At 40.9% G+C, this 21,745-nt stretch overlaps 1 protein-coding gene across 3 annotated transcripts in view; it reads right to left on the bottom strand.

Moving 5' to 3' along the window:
• rptor (regulatory associated protein of MTOR, complex 1) overlaps positions 1-21,745 on the bottom strand; it is a 204,966-nt gene that overhangs the window by 158,321 nt on the left and 24,900 nt on the right. For all 3 annotated transcript variants that reach the window (XM_083924337.1, XM_083924336.1, XM_083924338.1), the window contains exon 4: positions 18,923-19,005. In XM_083924337.1, the coding sequence (XP_083780463.1) occupies positions 18,923-19,005 (83 nt within the window). The remainder of the gene's footprint in view (positions 1-18,922; positions 19,006-21,745) is intronic.

Here is a 21,745-nt window from a genome sequence, read left to right as displayed (position 1 = left end):
AGCAGTCACATATTAAGAACAGATCAAAACGGATTCTTAAAACGAATAAAAGAAATAAAAATTGTGGTTGGAGCCATTGATTGTACTTGTGCGTCTGAAGGCACCATCTATGAATGATTACGCATTCATCAATCGCAAAAACTACCACTCAATAAATGTACAGGTGATTTATGATGCCAAGCTATCGCTTTTAAACGTGGTGGCCAGGTGGCCAGAGGGACACACACAATTCTTTTATATTTCTAAACAGCTCGGCTCCAGCCCCCCTTGACCCCGACAGGGACAAGCGGTTGAACATGAATGAATTAATGAATTAATGTGTTTGGTGCGCGGCTGCAAGAAGGCGCACTGCAAAGCCAAAGTCATCTCCACGGTAAGTGGCTACCCTCGATAAATTGCATTAAATCAAGCAAGGAATCAGATGATTAACATCTTGGTATGGTTCTTCTAGGTGACAAAGGTTATCCTCTAACGGAATACCTAATAACCCCGCTGGCAAACCCCGCTACAGAGCAGGAGCGCAGGTTCAACAGTGCACACACACGCACACTAGTCACAGTGGAGCGCTGCTTCGGGTTGACTGCCTCCGTTATTCTTTTCCATACAGCGTTTTTATAGGCCCCTTTTATTCCACTCTTAAGACTGCCAAAAAGCAAATCTTTATTTTGCTCCATCTCGGATGTCAAGATGCCGATCTGTTTGTCGGAAAAGTTTCTTTACTAACCAGCGTTTCTCCTCTACATGTTTGACCTCAGTGAGCGAGGCCTCCGAACCAGGAATATTTAAGGGCGTAACATGTTAATGATGATCGAATTCAGCCGCCGCAATTATCAAGGCCCGCTCATTCGTACGCTGAGATTGGTCAGATAGGAATGTTTAATAAATCACACGTGTGTCCTGTCGTAGGACCAATTCTGCGCTCAGATCTGCGCCCGTTTTCATGCAAGATTGATAAATGAGGGCCACTGAGTCCTGGTTAAAGGTACTCTTGCATGGATGAAATGCAACAGCTGTCCATCTTCTGCTGCAAGAGTGAAAACAGCAGCAGATCTTTTTTAATCGTACAGAGAAGAGAGAGAGTGGGAGCAGCTGTTATCAGTTTGTCCTTTGGGACATCTGACAAACCCAGCTCTGGAGAACTGATCTGCAGATTGAGAGCTGATTGAGTGCCAATGTCGTTCGCTCTCCGCTCTATGCTGTCGACCTCCTACTGCAGGTGTAGCCCTTCAGTTTATTAAGCATGACGTGTTCCATTGTTGAGGGTCCACAAGTGGACTCACCTGTACAATGTCATCATCACAGCATAAAAATAATGAGGTTTGTATAGGTGTTGCCTTTTTCAAGGGCGTATAGATGAAGCCATAAAGGTTCTTAAAAGTTCAGATACAGGTAGCTCCACTCAAGCTCCAGGTTAAGGGTCATTAAGTCCCTGTATTGACAAAATACCTATAAAGTACATCTTTCTAAGTTTGCTTTTCTACAGTAACTGCTGTCATATTTTTTGTATGAATTTTTTGAGCTCACTAAAACCTGCTTCAAGAAATATGGAACTACATAAGGTCAGAAGATGCCTCTCTGTACTACAAGCTACAAGGTTAAAACTGAAGATAGAGCATAATCACTACACGAGCAGACTTGTTGCTTATTTCAACATTTCCCCAGATGTGTGTTTGATTAACCTCATGGAGAAGTTCATGAAATCTGCCTCACATCATCTTTAGATCCTCCTTACAAGCAGAGCCACTTTTTTTTTAGGGATAAGTGTGATTACATTTAAAGATGGACAGCGAGGCAGAAATCATGTTCTAAAATGAGCCTATTAAAAGGCCACTGCTGGTCAGATTGTTGATACAGATATCCCACACTGCCCCGGGAGAGAAAGCGTGAGAGGAGAGTAAGCCATTAGAGAGAGAAGGGGCGACATGGGAGCCATTAGTTGACTGAGGGGGACACTAATGATCTATACAGACAGATGTCCTACTAATTAGTGCAGAGTGAGAGGAGCAGGTCCCCACATTTACCAGCAATCAGGACCAAAGTGAAGGACAGTGGAGTTGACTGACTGTGAGTGAAGAGCGTTGGGTGTAAGCTGAGAGAGCGTCAATATCAGTGTTGTGACATGACGACTTTCTATTCTGCACTTACGACAGAGATCACAAACTGCTGACTGTACAAGAACTGGAAGAACTAATTCTTGAAGCCACTTAAGGCCTTTTAACAGAACGACTTCATAATTATCAGACTGTGCAGTGTGATCATTTTAACTCCCGTTAAAAGAACACGGAGTCCTCTGCACATTTGATGTATCGACATGATTGACAGCAATAAAGGACACCACATGTACATCAAGCTTACTGACAAACAGCTCATTACTTACAATTAGTTAGTAACACTATTCAGGGCTCAAGCTAATTCTTCATTTGTTCCCTTATCAACACAGGAGCACTGTGACTAGCATCTACCTCTCCATTGCTGTATACAGTACATACAGTACACTCAGTGGGAACTTCTTATAATTAAATATGGCACAGACTAGTATATGTCAGTTGAACTGCAGCAAGGACATCAACCCCTATTAGCAGATGCTTTGTTGGCAATGGAAACAGACTGTTGCACTGCAGCAAACAGGAACATTTTGTACAAAAACATCGTTACAAAGAGTAGACAAATTATTCAAATGTTTAGGAAAATGCTAGGGTGCCATTCATCTACAGAGTGGTCCATAGAAATGTATACATTAAAGGAATAATTCATCCAAAACAAATGAGGCAACTCCCTTCAAGCCTAAAGCCCTGGTCCCACCAGAAAGAGACACAGCAAAATTCATCCATGTGACAGGGACTACTCACAGGGGTAGAACTGCCGTAAGTGTTGAGATGACCACTAACACTCTAGCCCAGAGGTCAGCATCCCTGGCATGCAGCAGCTTAACCGATGACAGACTGTTCAAGAACTGTTTGGGGAAATGTTGCATTGCTCATCCACGTGCTAAATTACCTGATACACAGCCATTGGCAGGTGCATTACCTGTTACTGACGGCAGTTTGACTGATTTTTTCCAAGTGAAATGAAGCTTCATGAAGCAGTATGTTATGGAGCCACTAGATGGCGCCCTTGGTTTAAAGGAAAGAGGCTCAAGGACTGGTAATTCTGTGTGTTAATAAAGAAATTGCTTCATATAGCTCCATGAAGCTTTCTTTTGGACATCACTACCTTTTTCCCATCCACATTCGTGAAGGCCTGCCCTACTCTGCCTCTGACTGGCTAGTACTTGTTGCCTTCTTTATAGAATGTGGAGGTCAGAAAAAAAAATACAGCTGCAGGATAAGGCTCACTAGGCGTTGATATGACACACTGAATAACGAGAAAATGTAAAAATTACACTTCATATCAAAAAGGTTGCTGACTCCTGTTCTCGCCAGTCCAGAACATAGTCATACTTGTCAGCCAAAATGGCTCTTCAAGATAGCTGGCGTGCTAAAAGCTAGCTAGTTGCTAACCAGGAAATGAGTTCACACAGTTTATTGATTCATTTGTAAAATAAATTGATGTCTCGTAACATATTGAATGAGAGGCTCTTTCCAGCTGCATGACGTGCATTCATCCATGTGTAACAGTTGACTGGGGTTAATATGCACAGAATGTGGACAATATAAACCTGTGTGGGTACTAATCAATTGCTTGACAGGGCACATATTTACAGTGAACACGTGTACAGACATATTGGAAAGCATGTGATGGTGAGAGACACAAGCAGAAGACAAGCATTTATAAGAAATGCATTATTAACCATGTATTAGCAGTGAACTATGCACTTATTAACATATATCTATTGCAGCTACTGGAACTCAAGCAAAAACAATTCATCATTTTGGTTAATAAATCCATTATGATGCTCTTATTGACAGTTTTTTAGGCTGTTTAGAAATGTGAAAGACATGTAGCAAAGGCATTTGCTTAACAAGGCGTTGTTCTTTCTTTAGACCCAGCAGCTAAAAAAAGTGTAATTTATTTTTTCAAGTGCATAATAATGTGATTGATGTGTCTGATGCTTTTATTATTACACTTATATTTTCTTATTCACACATAATGTTAATAAACAATTTGTTAGAGTTAATAAAGACATATTCATCCACTAACTAATGGTTAAATAATTTATTAATAATAATTCCACCACTCTAAGGATGAATGCATAGCTCACTGAAACAAGCTTCTAGCATATTGACATTTTTCAAACTAATCGTCTCTGAAGAGGGTGCCCAGTGGCTCGACATTGAAGCCCTGAAAGTCACTGCTTCGAAAAAACTTGAGTGCCGTTGTTTACAAATCGAGTGAATTTGAAACGAGGACTACTCAGACTAGGAATCCATCACTCACGCCCATCCCAAATAAATAACTTAAAGTTTTACTCAACAACTGAAAAGTTTGACATTAATGTCGAAAGTTCAATATACCACTGCATGACTTACTTTTTATAATCCTTCTGTAAGGTGTGTCAAATAAAAGAGGGGGAAAATATTTTCCTTTGCCATTCCTCTGGGGACTGGACAGTTTTGAGAGAAACTCTGAACTCACAGCACATTAGAGCTTTGCATATCAATCTGCAGCTACGGCTGGCTAGGTAGAGCCGTTTAATTAATAAAGAACAGAAACACTGAGACCATAAGCTCCAGATGATCAGTGAATAGAGGAAAAAGCGGGATGACAGGGAGTGAAGTGATTCAGACTTGCAAAGACACAAAAGTGTCTTCAGGGATGTGTGATTTTTGTCATTGATAACCCTGCGCCTCCACAGTCACATTTCAGAAAGTCACATTCTGATCAGTCCGCCTCCAATTTGCACTATTGTCCTGCAACACGCCAATGCACCGGTGCCCACACACTGCTCAACTGGAAGCTTTTTGGATTGGCATGCACAGGCAGTCACAGCCACACAATAATAGCAACAGAATAAAGCAGAATAAAAAATAGAAAAATGAATGGTGGGTGGCGTATCTTTAATCTGTGTCCGCTGAGTCACATCCTGACCTCCTATGTTGTCCCCTCTTGCTCTGCATCCTCTTTACAAGGTGTGTGCCAACACATGCACACACAATAAGTCAGGTCTTTCACTGAGGTTGAAAAGGGCCAGAACATTTCCAAGGTGTTGAGCTGTAATTTTTGCACAATTTCAATTTAAAAAGCATAACCTTTAATAGTGAATTTATTGTGTGGAAAAACATTTAAAAAACAATACTAATTGTTATGGCATGCTTTGGTTAAAAGTATACTCATTTAGGCTAACTGATTTTTAACCTGCACTGATATTTAGCTGCATACTTCTCCATCACATGTACTAGGGATGAGCAAGAGTAGTTAATTCCAAGATTGAGGCATCACATCAATTCCTTGAGGGCCAATTGAGAACTAATTTTTCCAATTGTATTTTTAGAACGCAACACATCTTCCTGCAGGATAAGGATGCACATCAATACAGCCTACCCAACACTTAATTCTGATTCTCAATCAAAACAGTCACAGTTAACCTTTACGGATTTATTTTTCACAACCACGACTTCATACATTGTTTCCTTACAAAAACCTCATTAAATTCATGTTCGAATTATGTTAATGATCAGTCCCGCTGTGGAGAACAGGTGTTCCTCTGGCACAGCGGTAGCAGGTATCAGCAGGTGCTGCTTTGCCAGAATGCTCTGTTTTCTGTCCCAGTGCCTGTTGAACTTCCACCACTCCAGTGGGGTTTTCTGAGGATGAATGCATGGCTTCTATTCAAGAGCTTCTAGCTCGTTGACATCCATACTTTAGAAAGTAGTTCTCCCAAAAGAGGGTGTCCAATGCCTTGACGTTATGGTCCCAAGAGCCACTGCTTTCCTCCTCTATGTCGCCTGGGCCTTGCACAGTAACCCTGTCATGTATGTAGTTCACACAACTTCTCTCAGATGGTGAGGCGAAGAAAGCGAATCAAAACAGAAGGTGCTTGTGTCTCTGCTCAAGCACAGAAGCAAGAGGTGTTGCGTGCACACACACACAAAACAATAAAACTGTTTGTCAATCGAGTTAATTTGAAAACAAGGACTACTCAAGGAATTGATCACTCACACCCATCCCTAGCATGTACAGACAATTTGTCAGCATTCAGTCAAATTTCTACCATCTGCATGCACACATGCAGCCAACAGTACTGCACTGTCTGAGCCAAGAGCTAGCTTTCATCTAGGTTTGTTTTTTTTAGGTGAAGTGGATACATTTTACGACATTTCAGTAAACCAGCAGATGGTTGCCTAAAGCAAAGTACAGTTTAAAACCTGTTCACACCTTCTGATAGATTTTGCTAGCTAGCTGTTTCCATGTGTGAAGAATGCTAATTGAAGAGTTTGAATTCACCTATTTCCATTAATTTTGTAAAACAGGTGGGTGAGCTTGAGCGTGCCAAGGCCAGTCGCTTAGCCATTGTCTCTTCAAGTCTGATATTATGCAGTGATGGGACCGTTTCTGTGCCACTTTTCAGGTGAATATGGCCACCCATGGACCAAGCAGGACCATTTTGACTTGAAGCGGAATAAGGAGTCTCTGGTTAGGGAGATGTGTGCAAGAGTTGATTTCTGATTATCCCTGGTGAACCCCCCCCAAAAAATTTAAAATGGACAATAACCAACCGTGTCAAAAACAACCAAGGAATAAAAAACCAGCAGATAAAAAAATGTATAAACTGGATAGTAACTAGTAAGGTAAGAGCACCAAAGGGCAGAAGAACAAAATTAACCACTAGTTAAAGAACATAGAAAAGCCAGGCCAGTGATAATGTTATGGTAGTTTCCTACATATATGCGTTATTCAGTCTCTGTTTCTAACTGTCTACTTTGGAAGTTGTCTGAGCGCCACTTGCACAGACGGAATTTGTGGCAAAGATGACAAAGGAAAAGTAGAAGTTACCAATAGAGGTGATAGGCGCCATAGCATCGTGCCAGAAAAAGGGCAAAATCCCAGGATGAATGTCAATTGCAATATTTCCCACTAAAGACAAAAGCCATATGTAAGTGGGTGTTAGTGTTTTTTCTCTCCAGTGGGAAAGGGGTTTATATAAGGGGAAGAATATGTATGTCAAGCTGCACGCACACAGCATCACTTATAACTGGCAACAAGCAGAACTGGAGCTCCCCCTTTATATCTTCCTGTCCCATGGTGCACCTTCGATACACCTGCACCTGTTCTGTGACACACACTCATCAGCATTCCATCATGCAGACAATAGGGATAGGTGGTCCTGGTGACAGAATTTAGGACCCATACAACTGACTTCATCAGAATGGTGATTTAAATACTATATGTTGTCAAAACCAGACCAAGACTAGATCGATTGTATTTCTAATGTCTTCTTTATCCATTTAGAAAGTTAAAGTTTCTTCTAGTCAGACAAGTTAGTTGTATGGTAAGGATGTCCTCTTACCCGGACCCGGTTGTGTCCGTACCTCGCCCTGGTGCCGCCGGCAGAGAATGGTGTCCCAGGTGTGGGGGAGCAAGTATGCCCCCCCGTCCCTGTTCATGGTGTTGCCCTCACGCTTCCTTATTTCTATGGCCTCCTTTATCCATCTTCTGTATCTTTTTGTTTTTTATGTGATTTTTCCCCTGTCCCAGCTAAGAAAAGGCAAGAGGACATCCTTACCATATAGCTAACTTGTCTGACTAGAAGAAACTTCTCATCTCATCTCATCTTCAACTTATCTGGGTCAGGTTGCAGGGGCAGCAGCTCTAGCAGGGGACCCCGAACTTCCCTTTCCTGGGCCAGAAACTTTAACTTTCTACAGACCAAGACTACTCTGCCACGTACACTAGCTCAAAATTTCTGGAGGTTCACACACATCTATTGATGAGGAAAAAATATTGCAGAAAAGAAATCCCACTGGTAAAATTCACCTCAAAGCTGTGTCCTTCACTTCGACAGACAAAGATGAAGACACTGTGCTTCTTTGAACACGGCTCACAGCTAACGAAAGCACACCTCACTTCAAAAAGAACATGTGATGACGTCTCTCTCTGATCCATGAAAAACATAACTGCTCCGCTCACGAGAAGACACACATGCAACAAACCCTGCAGCCTCTTTTGGGTCACAATCCCTCTATTACAATAACCATTCTGCATCAACGCAACATCACCACAAACTGGAGTTAATCTCCATTGAACCATCAACACAAGATGGCTTTAGGTCTCCAAACTATAGTTTAGTAGGATATTTACAAGGCGATCAGCAGCAGTGAGAGAGCTGATCAATCAGCTCCCTCTCATATCCCACAAGCGTATGGCAGCCATGACCTGTAGCCCTCCTCTGGGGCACATTGTTTATAGGTGTATTGAAGGGATGTCCATAAGTCTTCCAGTGGGCTAATGGTTTTCTCTGTGGCTCCTATTGGACTGAGTGCATGAGGAGCGGCGAGGGGAGACCATTAAAGACGGTTTCCGCATCGCGTTATTCACTCGGCAGCTTCCCGCACACGCTGGTCATCAATTAAACTCAAATGGAATTCGAGTGATTCGGCAGCTGTGAGGGGTCCCCCGAGGGAATAATGTAGCGGGTGGTGGTGCTGGTTATTGAGTTTCAAGTGTGAAGCTCTATTACTACTAAGGCCAGGAAAGGATAAATTTATTTTTAATGAATCAGCCGAGGAATTCCGTTTTCCTTTTTTTTTTTTTTTCAAAATCCATAACAGAAATATGAATGTGTGAAAATGATCCACCTCATTTTGACAATCTTTTTCACACTTTTAAACAGAATTTGATGACAGTGTGCGCCACTCACTCCTACGCTTTGATCTTGCATGTTCTGTCAGCACACATTGGCACACTAGATGTGCCGAAAACCCCAATTCCCTACTGCTGGCAGCTGCACAAGACTCGCATATTTATCCTCACATGATATGGATTATTATCCTCACACAATTTTTCCCCCTGATATAGAGACTTCGACCAGTCCATTACACAAAGCACCAAACATGTGAGCTGAACTACTATATTCTTTAGAAATTACAATAATAACCATTGCTACGGTATCTTTTAAATTACAATTATTAAGTTGTCATTTCACAGTGTGCAAGTGTTCCTTCCTATGCCACCCAGTTCATTATTGGATTCATGTGCAAGTTGAAAAATAAAGGGACATTACAAAACATGCAAGAGAGTACTGCACTTTGCCTGCTGTCAGTGAGTACAGAGGGGAGAGGGCGGGAGGAGTTTCACAAACTCTACTAGCCCTGAGAAATTCCCCTGTCAGTTCAACGTGTTTGTGTCTTATTTTCTGCTCCATGCAGAATGTGAAAATGCAACTAGAGTCAGATCGATATAGAAGTTTACCAATATATTCTCAGCCAATACTGGTCTATCACAGAAATATCAGTCTATATCGATATCAGCGTATACGTTTTATCATATGAAAACCTTTTTTATAGAACATAATGTAGAAACAATTCTTGAGGTGATTCAGAAACGGTGTCATAGCACATTTATTTTTTTATTCCTTATTTAAATGGTCAGCTATTGACTGATACTGAACAGGATGTTTATTTGTCTAATTATTTTTATTTTAGATCTGGTTGACAGTGTAATACGTTTAATGTATAATGTATTGTTATATGTTGAAGAAAGCAGCATTGTGAGACCGTTTGCTGAATCATATCGGTGCACAATTTAAATAGAAAAGGTCTATTTTCTTTCCATTTCAAAAAATCACTATATTGTCCACTGGTAATCTGAGAATCTTGTCCCTCTAAAATCTGTATTTGCCTTAAAAATCCCATATCTTTGTCCCATTTGTAGTTTCACAGAGTCATCGTCTCTCCCTTAATAAAAACTTAGGCTAAAAAGAAGAGACCCTTCTGGCAGTCCAGATTTGTGAAAACTGTCTGATGCCACTGTTCAGCCTGCACATTCATACTACAAAATAAAAACTCAAGATTACTGTAAAGACATTTTGTACTGTAGACACTTTGGCTGCTTATGGCAGGAAAAACACAGGTGTAACTACTTACAATTGTAATGATATGGTGCATATATATGCTAAATGTCAGATGACATTGCGTCAAGACAAGTGTATTTGGCCAATTGTATTAAACTCTGACATTACAGTTGATTTATATCTAGGTGATTTTAGAGATTCATTCATCATTGTACTATTTGGCTGATTTGTGTGGATATTTAGCCTTATAGATTCGATTTTTTTCATTGAAAAAGCAAGCGAATTTTTTGCATTTTTCTGTGGAGGAGAGTTCTGAAACTCTAAATCTCTTTTGGGGGGGGGGGGTTGTAAGCCTCTCAACCATAGCAAACAGAGCGTGAGTGTTGTTGATGTTCTTATTTATCATTTCAGAAATATGTTGCTGTCTAGCCTTGAATAACCCATGGTTAAAATGACAAAGACTTAGTTTGTAGAGGTCATGGTGAATCTGAAGTTTAGTTTTTCTCCGTTTATGCTCTGATTTACTGCGTTCTGTTTGCCTTTACCCTCATAGTGTTCCTCCATGGTGTTCTCTGTCTGGTCAAGGTCATCTTAATTTTAATAATTGCAATGGTATCATTGACATTTGAGATTTTCCAGTTGAAATTATCCAGGAGTTCCTCAACTGTCTCTGCACTCACATTTGGTGACATTGCTATAGCTTCCTTAAACTTAACACTGGTATTCTCATTTATGTACTTTTTCTTAAGAGATACAGAGGTTAACTGAAAGATTGGAGTTGTCTGTAAGCCAAAGAACACACAGAAATGGTCAGAAAAGAGCCAAGTCCTTAATGTTAACAGAAGTAATGTCAACACCTCTAGAGATAACCAGATCCAGAGTGTGGCCTTGAGTGTGTGCAGGCCCTTTCCCATGTTGGAAGAGGCCAAAAGTGTCAAGAAGTAAACAAAGTTCTTTGGCAGTTGTGTCCATTTTATTGTCTATGTGAATGTTAAAATCCCCTGTTATGATAAGAAAGCTGTAGTCAGTCCAGAAAACTGACAGCAGTTCAGCAAACTCATCAAAGCATTTTCCTGGGTATCTTGATGGTCTATAAATAATTAGGGAGAGAACTTTTGTCTCCCCCTTCACTAAAAGACAGGGATAAAATCACCTAAATATATATACTTTCCTTGCACTAGTGACGTAAAAACTGAAGCTTGCCCGGAATATGTTTGAATTTCAAATTGTTTTATTGAGTGGAAGGAGAATTTGAACCCCTTTGAAACTCAAAATGGATTTTGTAGTGGATACTAAATTTTAGGAAATGACCAGGCTTATATCCTCAGATTCTAGAAAACTCCATCCATTGTATGAGACATCATACAAATGTTTTACACGCTGAGAGGAGCTACTCATAATTACCTTTGTGTGTACCATCAGTAAATTGTTGATAAACTCTGAATAGAGCCATGCATTTTTCTCATTCTACACATTTGGTGACATCAAAGACAAAAACACCAAAAAAAGCCATTACAGAAATAGTCAAGTCAAGTGGTTTCACAATCTGTACAGCCTTCAGCACCCTCTGTCCAGCCTTCAGCACCCTCTGTCCCTAAATAGTATATGGATGATGTCACTCATGTGAGTGGCATCGGTGACTGTTGATAAATTAGGCACTGTAGCTACCCCACAGATCTATGACATTGTTGAGTGACAGTGAATAGTGATGTCAAAGCCCCTCAGTATCCTAGGGCATGACAAAATATTACATTACCCGACATTAAAAAAAAAAAATGTGTTGCATTGTAACAACTCCACAGATAATCTACACTCCTCCTCTGTGCAGTTTGGTGTTTCCAGGGTGATAAGAGAAAACCTCAAAGCTAATCAGTAGCAAGTGTCTGAGCTGCAGCTCACTGATACATAATGCAGAGACAGTAGTGAAGTGGACAGCAGGGGTCCACAGGCTGCTGCCAGGCAGGAGAGCTGAATACAGAGAGAGAGATTGAGGACAGCACAAAGATACACGAGATGACTGTTGTGCTGGCCAGAGATGCGGTGTAAACCTGTTTGGCAGCTGCAACATGTTCAGCAAGTATGCACGTCTTTGAAAAGACCATTTGACAAGACAAGCGCACAGCTTTTCATCTCAACGACTATCAAACATCAGGTCAAGAGGGGAGGATTTCCAACTGGATTCCCAAATATATGAGAGAGGACAGAAAGGGAAAAAACTAAACACAGTGGCATGCAGAGAGAAAAAGAAAGAGAACAAGTAAAGCTTGAAAGAGAATTGGAAAGCACAGGAGGCATGTTGAGCCGTAAAGCTCAAAGAGAAACTGAAAGCTAAGTGAGGTATCTCAATAACTTCGAGTCTCTGGATGTGTCTGTGTGAAACAAGAATAGTCAGATGAATCCAGTCTGGGCTAGAATACAGCACCACACAACCTTTGGATGAAGCTCTCCAACAAAGATGGCACACAAACTGATAATGGTGAACTTTTAGCTTCATAAAATGTATCCCAAAATCTGAACATATTACACGCATACATAGGGTCCGAAAAGTATGCCCATCTCTGGTATGCTTCTTTAATAATGTATGCTTTAAATGAAAGATTCAAAATATTTTCACTGCAGTAAGAAAACTGTTTGCTTCACGGACAAAAGGGAGGCACCTGTATTAAATGGAGTGGTCTAGCCACAATCTAACAGCACCGTTAATTACATTTATATAACCACAGCTACAACAAAAAGCTTCATTCAAAAGTCTCAATAGAATTTTGGAAGATAACAAAATGAAATACAGACCTAGCGGTGAATTTTAGAGCTGAATATTTCAGGCTCGGTTAATTTGGCAGCGGTTCTCCTGCTTTGACACAATGAATCAAATAGGTGAAGATGTGTTCACTTTAAATATATCACTTAAAAAAATTAGAATGGCATCTAGTTTCCCTTCACTGATTATGTGTATATCTATTCTTTCTTGTTTGCTAATTGATTAGTAGACCGTATTTATGTTGAGTGCTAATGTGTATATTTGTCTTGTAGTATATCGTGGTCATTGTATTATTTGATTTAGATTTTAGTTATGTTCATATTTGCCAAGTACGCTCACACACATATACTCTCCTGTGTGTGATATAAAGAGTCCACTGGGATATGATAGGCTTGTTCTGTAATATCTGTCAAACACTGTTTATGAATGGATTTTGCCATTCTCAACATGGGGAGTCTGCATTTGTACAAGTATACTATATTTTTCTTTTCGTTGTCATAGTTGTTTGTTGAATTACGATAAATAATGTGTACAAATGTCTGTTTACAGTACAGCCGGACAAACTATGGGATCTGAGGATTCATCTCATTAAGGTGTTGTTATAAAGAGACAGTAAACAATGGTGCCTTAGGGGTGTGCAATATATATCGTCTACCATAGTATATTAATTGTTGTTTTAACGATGTGTAAAAAATTACAATATCGAATATATGCTTCATTTTGCAAAAAAAAACAATTAGAACACGCCTTTTTGAGAGGGCAAACATTCACTGCAGGATCAAGCCTAGGACAGACTACTGCCAGTGTTGCCAGATTGGACTGTTTTCAGCCAATGTATTTGGGCGGTTTTGTCAGGGTTTTGTGTGTCTGGCTTGGAAATGTAATCTAAATTTGGCAACCCTGACTGCGGCACGTGCGCATGAGAACACATGTCGTGTTAACGCTTGACAACAACAAACCAAGCTAACGAAGCTGCAGCTATGGCTGAAGTTAAAGTGAGTGAAGAAACTGCACCAGGAGACCAAACACAAACTCTACCAGCCTCAAAATAGACATCATTAGATTGAATAGCTAAACGTGGATCACCCTCACTCGCATAAAGGTGGTTTGGCTTTGAAAACACTGAACGCTTAATCTGCAAAGTAAGTCGGAAAGTGGTTGCCATCAAAGACAGCTGGACAACAAACTTGTTTCACCATCTGCAAATTAACCCAACACAGAATATAAAGAATATTGGGTAGTCGGCGATCAACCGTGACTGGCCTGCTTGGATACGGAGACTTAAATTTGTTCATGCTTATGCTGCGCAATTTACCTTACAGCACAGCAGTTGAATGTGTATCCACATTATAATGTCCATGCCTTGTAGTTCAAATATGATGATCATTATTTACATTGGGGGGAAGTTTCAGCTTAAAATGCTCTCATGGTAGTTGTTGATGGTCGTCGTGCAATGTTTTGCACTGGTGATTTCAATGTTTTTGTAATGTACTTACTTGAATGAAAGTTAATGAGTAAGACATGTTTTTCTGGAAGAAGTTGCTTTTGTCATTATTACCATGAACATCTTATATACTTTTAAAAAGAGCAAGCAAGTCGGATAGACCAAACACATTTTTTAAGGATGCAAAATATCATCAATTATCTTTATCAACAAAATCCCCCAGAAATTGGGGATTCTGATTTTTGTCAATATCACACGACCCTACTACACAGTAAAACATTTTGTCTATTTAATTTAGTGGGTCTTGTGTCTGCTACATGCATGCAATGTTTTCAGTTTATTCATTGTGCGTGGGTACACATTCAGAATCCGAAGCAGGGAAGGCAGACTAATAAAGTTACTGTATAGAGAGGCAGTTACAGAATGCGAACACACTGAATGGCTATAGCTCAAAATAGTAATAAATAGTATCAACAATAAGGTTTATTGCAATAAAAACCTTAAAGAGATACTTAACCCATTTTAATCCAGGTCTGTGGCATTGGCCAAATGACGTACGTCATCATTCTGGGTTTTTGACAGATTTTCGATGCTCAGTTCGGCAGGGACCTTCGCCACGGAGAAAGGACAAACACTGTTTATCTAAATACAATGCCCACATTGTCATGATGCAGTCCTAGATTGTAATAAGTAAAGTATCTCTTTAAGCATTCCAAACTGGTAAATTGATATAATGACTGCAATCAACATTTCCACGAGCAGATATTGTTTTGGGGCCATACGCCTGGTGACATAACCATGTCATGCTGTGATTTGCACCAATAACAGAATCTCCCTAAAGCTCTAAACATGTGCACAAGTATAGAGTACAATTGGAGTATGTCGGATAACCTGCATCTACTGTGAAAGGTCAAACAAGACTCAAGTACAAACAGAACAGAAGAATATTGGTACAAACATGAAGAGGCAAAGCATGGGCATGAGAGCCTTGATTGAAAAAATATTATTTTGATGTGGAGTTGAAAACGATGATGAAAGAAGGTCAGAGAGAGAAAGAGTTTTTTTAAAGAGCGTGATGTGGTGTAGTGTTGGTGGAGAGTGAGTGGGCAGCAGCCAAGACTGTGTGTTTTCTGGCCATATGAGTTAAAGTAAAAGCACAGAAGCAAACGGAGGAATGGCTTCGTGACGGCGGGTTGGCACAGATGAACACTGGGCAGCTCAACTGTTACCAACACAGCTCTTACAGCTCTTGTGATGGTATGTATACCAACACACACACGTGAAAAAGGACAAAAAGGATTTTAGATTTGCTCTCGGTTCTAACGTTTACCATCACAGCCTATCTGATACAAATTTATTACAAGATTTTTTTTGTAGCAATGACAAAAGGTGCTGCTGTGTAATTGATTGCTTTGTCATCAGTTTATGTAAGGTGTATTGGCAAACGCTGTTCTGTTCTGCTGAAAAAAAAAAAGGAACAGCTTTCGCACCCTCCCACTCCTCCTCCTGCACTCCTAACACCATTTTCTGCTGACCTCCAGGGTCATCCAGGCCCGAGCCTACATCGCTTCAGCTGCTCCCTCCAGAGACATCTCTTCCTCCACCTTATGTTTTTTTACTCTTACACCATCATTATTAGATATTTTTACTGGCCATGAAGGGTTCCACAGTTCCCGCTAACATGGGTACAAATGGATGTCCACTTTTATGCTGAGGCAACTGTCCTCTTTTTCACCTTCTGCTTTTCAGTTCTTTCTCTACACCTGGCCTAAAAAAATCCTACATCTTCCTCATCCTGTCCCTCGGAGGCCTTGTTCAGACAGACAGCTGAGTTCTGACATTTTCACAAATCTAATGCCACACAGACATTTTGTTACAAAGTCTCAACAGAAAACAAAAAAGCCATGATCAAATTCAATCCTTTCTGAACGAATTTAAAACATATTTGCCGGTGGTTTGAAATTCAATTCAAATCCAATATCTGCAAGTGCAATACGTCCCGACTGCTCGGATCACATTTCAAGTGTTTGCTTATTTTTCCCCCTTCACTCCCCACAGGACACATATTTGACATAGCAAGACAGAAATAAGGATATGGAGGAGAGTCAAAAAGTCAGCCCGGGAGCAGCTAACATATAAATCACCATACAGCGTTCTCAACTTAAAAGGTACTAACTTTAAAATGCATGAATAAAAATAAAGCAAGATAATCTAATTTATTGGATATTTCTATGTACCGGTACTCTCAATATTTGTGTGAGGATTTAATTGGATTTAACTGTTCTGTTACTCCGTCATCTCTGACTCCAGCAGTGGCCATGTTATCTCAAAAAGTGTGGCTGCATACTACTGCTAAGCTAATGTTAGCTGCATGCTACTGCCAGCAAGCTAGGCTGTGACATCCACATTGACCCAAATCAAACACACTCACCTTGCTGCCTGCCACGTCTGACTTAATACTAATAATACTGCCAATATGCTCATGGTGGAACCTCCAGTGATGACTTCTGTGTTCACTTTTACCTTCAGTGAGGTGCATGAGGATCATTCTGCTGTTTGTGACTCGTGGGACTGTATTTCTTATATTATACACTGAGGATGAACAAGCAGAGAAGTTCAACCTAGATTATGGAGAATGCTTTAAAGGTGGTGCAGTAAAGCAACAAACTCACTGATTGTTGTAACCACAGACTGTTTAGAAGCGAGACGGCGTAACTCATAGTCATTTCCTTTGGTGTCCCCTGTTTTTCTTCACTACCCTGCATCTTTTGGAGAATAACAGCAGGTACTGAGTTTATTTATTCCAATGGGAGAAGTGAACATGAATCAGAATCAGAAATACTTTAATAATCCCAGGGGGAAATTATTTAAAGCGAACTCAAGGCTCGAGTAGCAACAGGCAGCATGCAACTTTTTGCGCATGCGCACTAAAACACAGATGAACGATCCTTTCGCCCTATAATCACTGAAGTTAATATTGAACCCATTTTTCGCAAGCCACATATCTGCCGAACATTCTGACACCAAAATGTTTTTTTTCTCCCAGAAGGACAGATCAGAAGAAAATGCACTTTGTTTGAGGCCTGTAACTGTCTCAACGTCAAACTCTTGCGAGATCTGGCGATACAGCTTAGCGAACGTCAACCAACGTTTGCGAACTTACGGGGTGGGTGCCCTTGCCATCTGCTCCAGCACCAAGCCTGCAATGCGGGGGAGGCCCATGGTGGGACTGCACAAGGAGAACAACAGAGCAAGTGGCCTCTGGGAAAACAATGAGCTCACTTACAGTTAGGAGCTGAGGAGAACTTCCGCTGCCAGCAACCATATGATGCATATGCATACAAACTTATAACAGCAGAATTTACAAGAACACGTGATGCATCTGTTTAAAAAAAAAAACCTATGAATCACTGTCAAGAGCATGTGGGTGGTTTGTTTGCACAGTGCTTACAGGAAATCTATTAGAGCTGACACGATGGGATAGCTATAACGAATCCATTCACCTGATAAATAATACATTCAAATGATCACTAAATGAGTCTCGGAGCTACCATGACAGCTGTTTTTCTCACATACATCAAAATGTGGTGTCTAGAGAGCTGCAAAGATGTCAACCATTAAATAATAAGCCAAATATTTTTATATTTTGACTGCTTTGAGTCATTTTAAGGGAAGAAAACCCCATATTCTCCAGTTCCAGCTTCTTAGATGTGAATATGTTTAGTTTTTTTTGTTCTTTTTTTTACTAGTCTCTGACAGTACACTGAATATATATTGGGGTGTGGACATCATCTTAGGCAATCGTTCGTTGCAGCCCCCGTTGCGTCTGCCAAGCTCTCACAGCATTAAGTAGGATTGATGTGCACAAGAATTGTGTTCGCCTCATCACATCAGAGAGTAGAAACTGATGTCTTAGTCTAAGTGATATCCAAAGAAAACATGGTTGGTATCAATAGATGTCACTGTGTTAAAAACCCTTTCTGTTATAGTACTGGGAGGGGTAACCAACATTAGTAAGGTTCGTAGAGACCAAAAAAAGCATTATTCAGGCTAGTCTGGCAACACAACAATTCCTGAAAGATCTTTGAAAAAATATGAGAATAGCTAAATGGATGCCAAAAAACATCAGTAATGATATGCTATAGGGCGTATGACGATATGTACCGTATGATGATAGAAAAACCTCTATTGTTTCATATCTTTGATATTCTGTAATAACCAACAGTAAATATCTGCTCATAACATGATGTCATCAACAGCACTACTAACGCTCATCCTGAAACTGCACCCACTGCAACACTCGTTATAGACGTTCAATCCGACAGTCTGACACAGCGCCATTTTCAAACTACAGCCTATCTGAGTACTGAAAAGGAAAATCGAATACCTACCCAATTAAAGAATATTCGGGTCAGGCCCTTAATCTAACACGAACATCTTTATTCAAGTACATAAACCACAATGTAATAGATAACAGCCTTTTTAAAGTGTTGATTTTTAGATCAAATACTCATTATTGTGATTTACAAAAAAATGCTATATAGTGATATATATTGTCATCAGGATATGAAATGACCTATATCATGATATAAGATTTTTGTCATATCGCCCGGCCTCAATATGATATGACCAAGGTCAAGACTCAGGGTGCCTACGATTCATATTATTTAATTTCTAAGCATTTCATTGTAAGCCTTATTTGACTGAACTATGTATGTAAGTGTAGGTGATCACGTTAAGAACATGCAAGAAAAGGAGTGAACCCACTCACCCTGGGTTGCCAGTTTTCATATTGCTTCTGCAGGTTGGCCCCGATCGTCTCTAGGGCTTTCTGAGGACTCATCGACAGAGGATCTGGCGAAAAAAAGGTGTAGATACACTGTGACCACACACATAGTCATAACACAGCAAAACAACACACACACACTCAATCTGGAGGTGACAAACCAACCATGTGTATGACATTCACCACACATACTCACATAGCTGACAATCCTATCCAGTCAAATGACATAATCCAAACGTGCAGGCTAACGTTATTTAACATTCTGGCAAAAAAAAAAACATGTCCTTGCCATGATCACAAGTTATAGTTTATGATTTCAGCATCAAAGGTTTTTTTTTTCCTTTTGAATCAAAAGCAAGGTTTGCAAAAATAACAACAGCACCTGAGGTTGAAATATAGATGAGAGTAAATCAATATGGCATGAAGAATAGCAGAATATAGATTGAGGACGGATCAAATTGCGCTCAGCAGGCAGAGAAGAAAGTATTGGCAAATTTGTAGGAGATACTGATATGCTTTAGGCTGAAAATTAAAGGGTCTGGCAACTAGAGCTTGGGATAAAATATGGAAGTTTGGAGGCTTTTTTATATATTAATGGTTAAACGTAGGCTACTATACTCCTCTGGGGCGGACGTGAGACGTAGATAGTGCAAGTATGGACTGAAGACGTGATGCAAGAACTTTCTTTAATCATGAAGCCGAATGTTGCTGTACAATTCTCTGATTTATCAGTGAAGTATATGAACTACACTGCAGACTAGATTATCTACTGCTAATGACAACAGAGTAATGGCAGACTCGTATGAACGGAGCCAGTGCAGGTTGAATGCACATTCCCAGGTCCGTGTCATCTCTACCTTAGTATGACTCACCGGATATTGTTATGGCTTTGATTTATATAGCGTCTTTCTCAGTGCTCAAGGCGCTTTACAGAGTCCAGGTTCCATTCATTCACACAGACATACATGGTGGTGGTAAACTACGTAGTAGTCACAGCTGCCCTGGGGCAGACTGACGGAAGTATGGCAGCCAATCAGTGCCTACGGCGCCTACGGCCCCTCCGACCACTTCCTCAAACATACAGCAGTCATACACATTCACACGAGGCAAGGTGGGTGAAGTGTCTTGTTGTGTCATGGACAACGACCATGACACAAGTAGGGCAGGGGGGGGATTGAACCGCCGACCAGCTCAGTTGGTAGACAACGCTCTACCAACTGAGCCACTGTCGCCCCAAATATAGACCATAGCTGCATCCCGGGCTTAGTGCCACCCAAGACCACTGTGATTACTAAAAGAAATACAAACAATGCACTCTCCATTTTCCAGCACTGACACAGTGCTAAGGAGATACTAGGTATGGCAATGCGTCATAAACTGGGACATACATAGAATGCGTGTCTACAACTGTGAAATGGTCTACACGTCTGGTGTATGAAATGGCTGTATCATCACATCTCAGGGGGGGGGGCTTCCTGGAGCCTCTTTCCAAACAATTGAACAAACGATCTTTGAACAAGTGAATCTCCTACGCTGTCAGAGTTTTCTGAGAATTGTAAACATGCACCCATGTAGAGACAGGATTTACATGCGGTCATGCAAATAACATAAATAACATAAGGCTGTTTAGTTTGTTTACTAAAAGGACAAGGTGAAGAGCTGTTCTATAGGAAAGGGATTCTTAAGAAAATACAATTCAATAAAATGAACGCTACCAACAACAAGATCTTTCACCAGGAGGAATCCCCCATCTGACTTCTCCGGCCAGGAGCTGAGCTTCACAGTAATGTTCCTATTGTTATAACCGCCCCTTTCCCCTGGTCTTCAGCCCTTGTACTGGCTCTTGAAGTCCCCCAAAAACTTAAGATATTTAGCCTGCTTACTATCTGGAATGCATCTGCAAGGCACCAGCGGGTCGCTCGTCTCGTCACTCTCTACTCCGTTTAAATCGGAGTTTGTTCGCAACTCCGATTTGCCTGTGATCTAGAGCCTTTGTTGGGCAAATGGAAAATCACAGCTAAAGTTGGGTATTGGGCACTTGGCATTAGCAGACTGGTGAGTGGCTCCCGCCGCTCCCTGCTGTGCACCCAGCCCCAGCGTGAGGAGAGGAGAGAAATGAGGCTGTATGACAGCAAAACACATTTAAAGGCGCACTCACACTGTCCATCCGTACCGTGCCCAAGCACGTTTCACGGCTAAAGTCTAGTTCGTTTGACCAGTGTGATTGCATCCGTACCGCTCCTAGGTGCGGCACGCTTGCCGGCCACGGACCATTTGGGAGAGGTGGGCTTTTGTAAAGTACGTTTGCACCTACGGCAGTTCTGACGTCATTTTATGTGCGCCTGTTCGGACGTAGAAAAAAAAGGACGGACCATGCGCAGACATTTAAAACAATGGAGGTGAAAGGTTCACGATGTGATGCGGAGGTGGAGTGTTTACTGCAGATTTGGTCAGATGAAAATATTTAAAACAGTCGGACGCACAAAAACTCAGAGGTATATGGAAAGATTTGTAAACAAAGCGACGCATCGCGATGACGTCAATCAATGCGTGTGACGTGTTACGGCGTGATGACGTATAGGCAGCAAGAAGCATTCCGCCGAGGCCCAGGTGTGCGTACAAACGGGCCTGGCCCACGGGGGGAGAGGGAGGGGGGGGACAAGTGCCCTAAAGCACGGGGCACGGTACGGATGGACAGTGTGAGTGCGCCAAAAAGCCTCTCACACTGAGCTGAAATGGAAACACTATGCTGCAAAATGTGTCTTTCTGTTTAATTTAAAGGCATTATTTTCAAGGATTCTGTTAATC

This window comes from Echiichthys vipera (assembly GCF_963691815.1).
Source record: "Echiichthys vipera genome assembly, chromosome: 2".
NCBI classification, from domain to species: domain Eukaryota; kingdom Metazoa; phylum Chordata; class Actinopteri; order Perciformes; family Trachinidae; genus Echiichthys; species Echiichthys vipera.
Note: the sequence above shows the minus strand (reverse complement) of the source record. Positions and strands in the feature narration are given on the sequence as shown.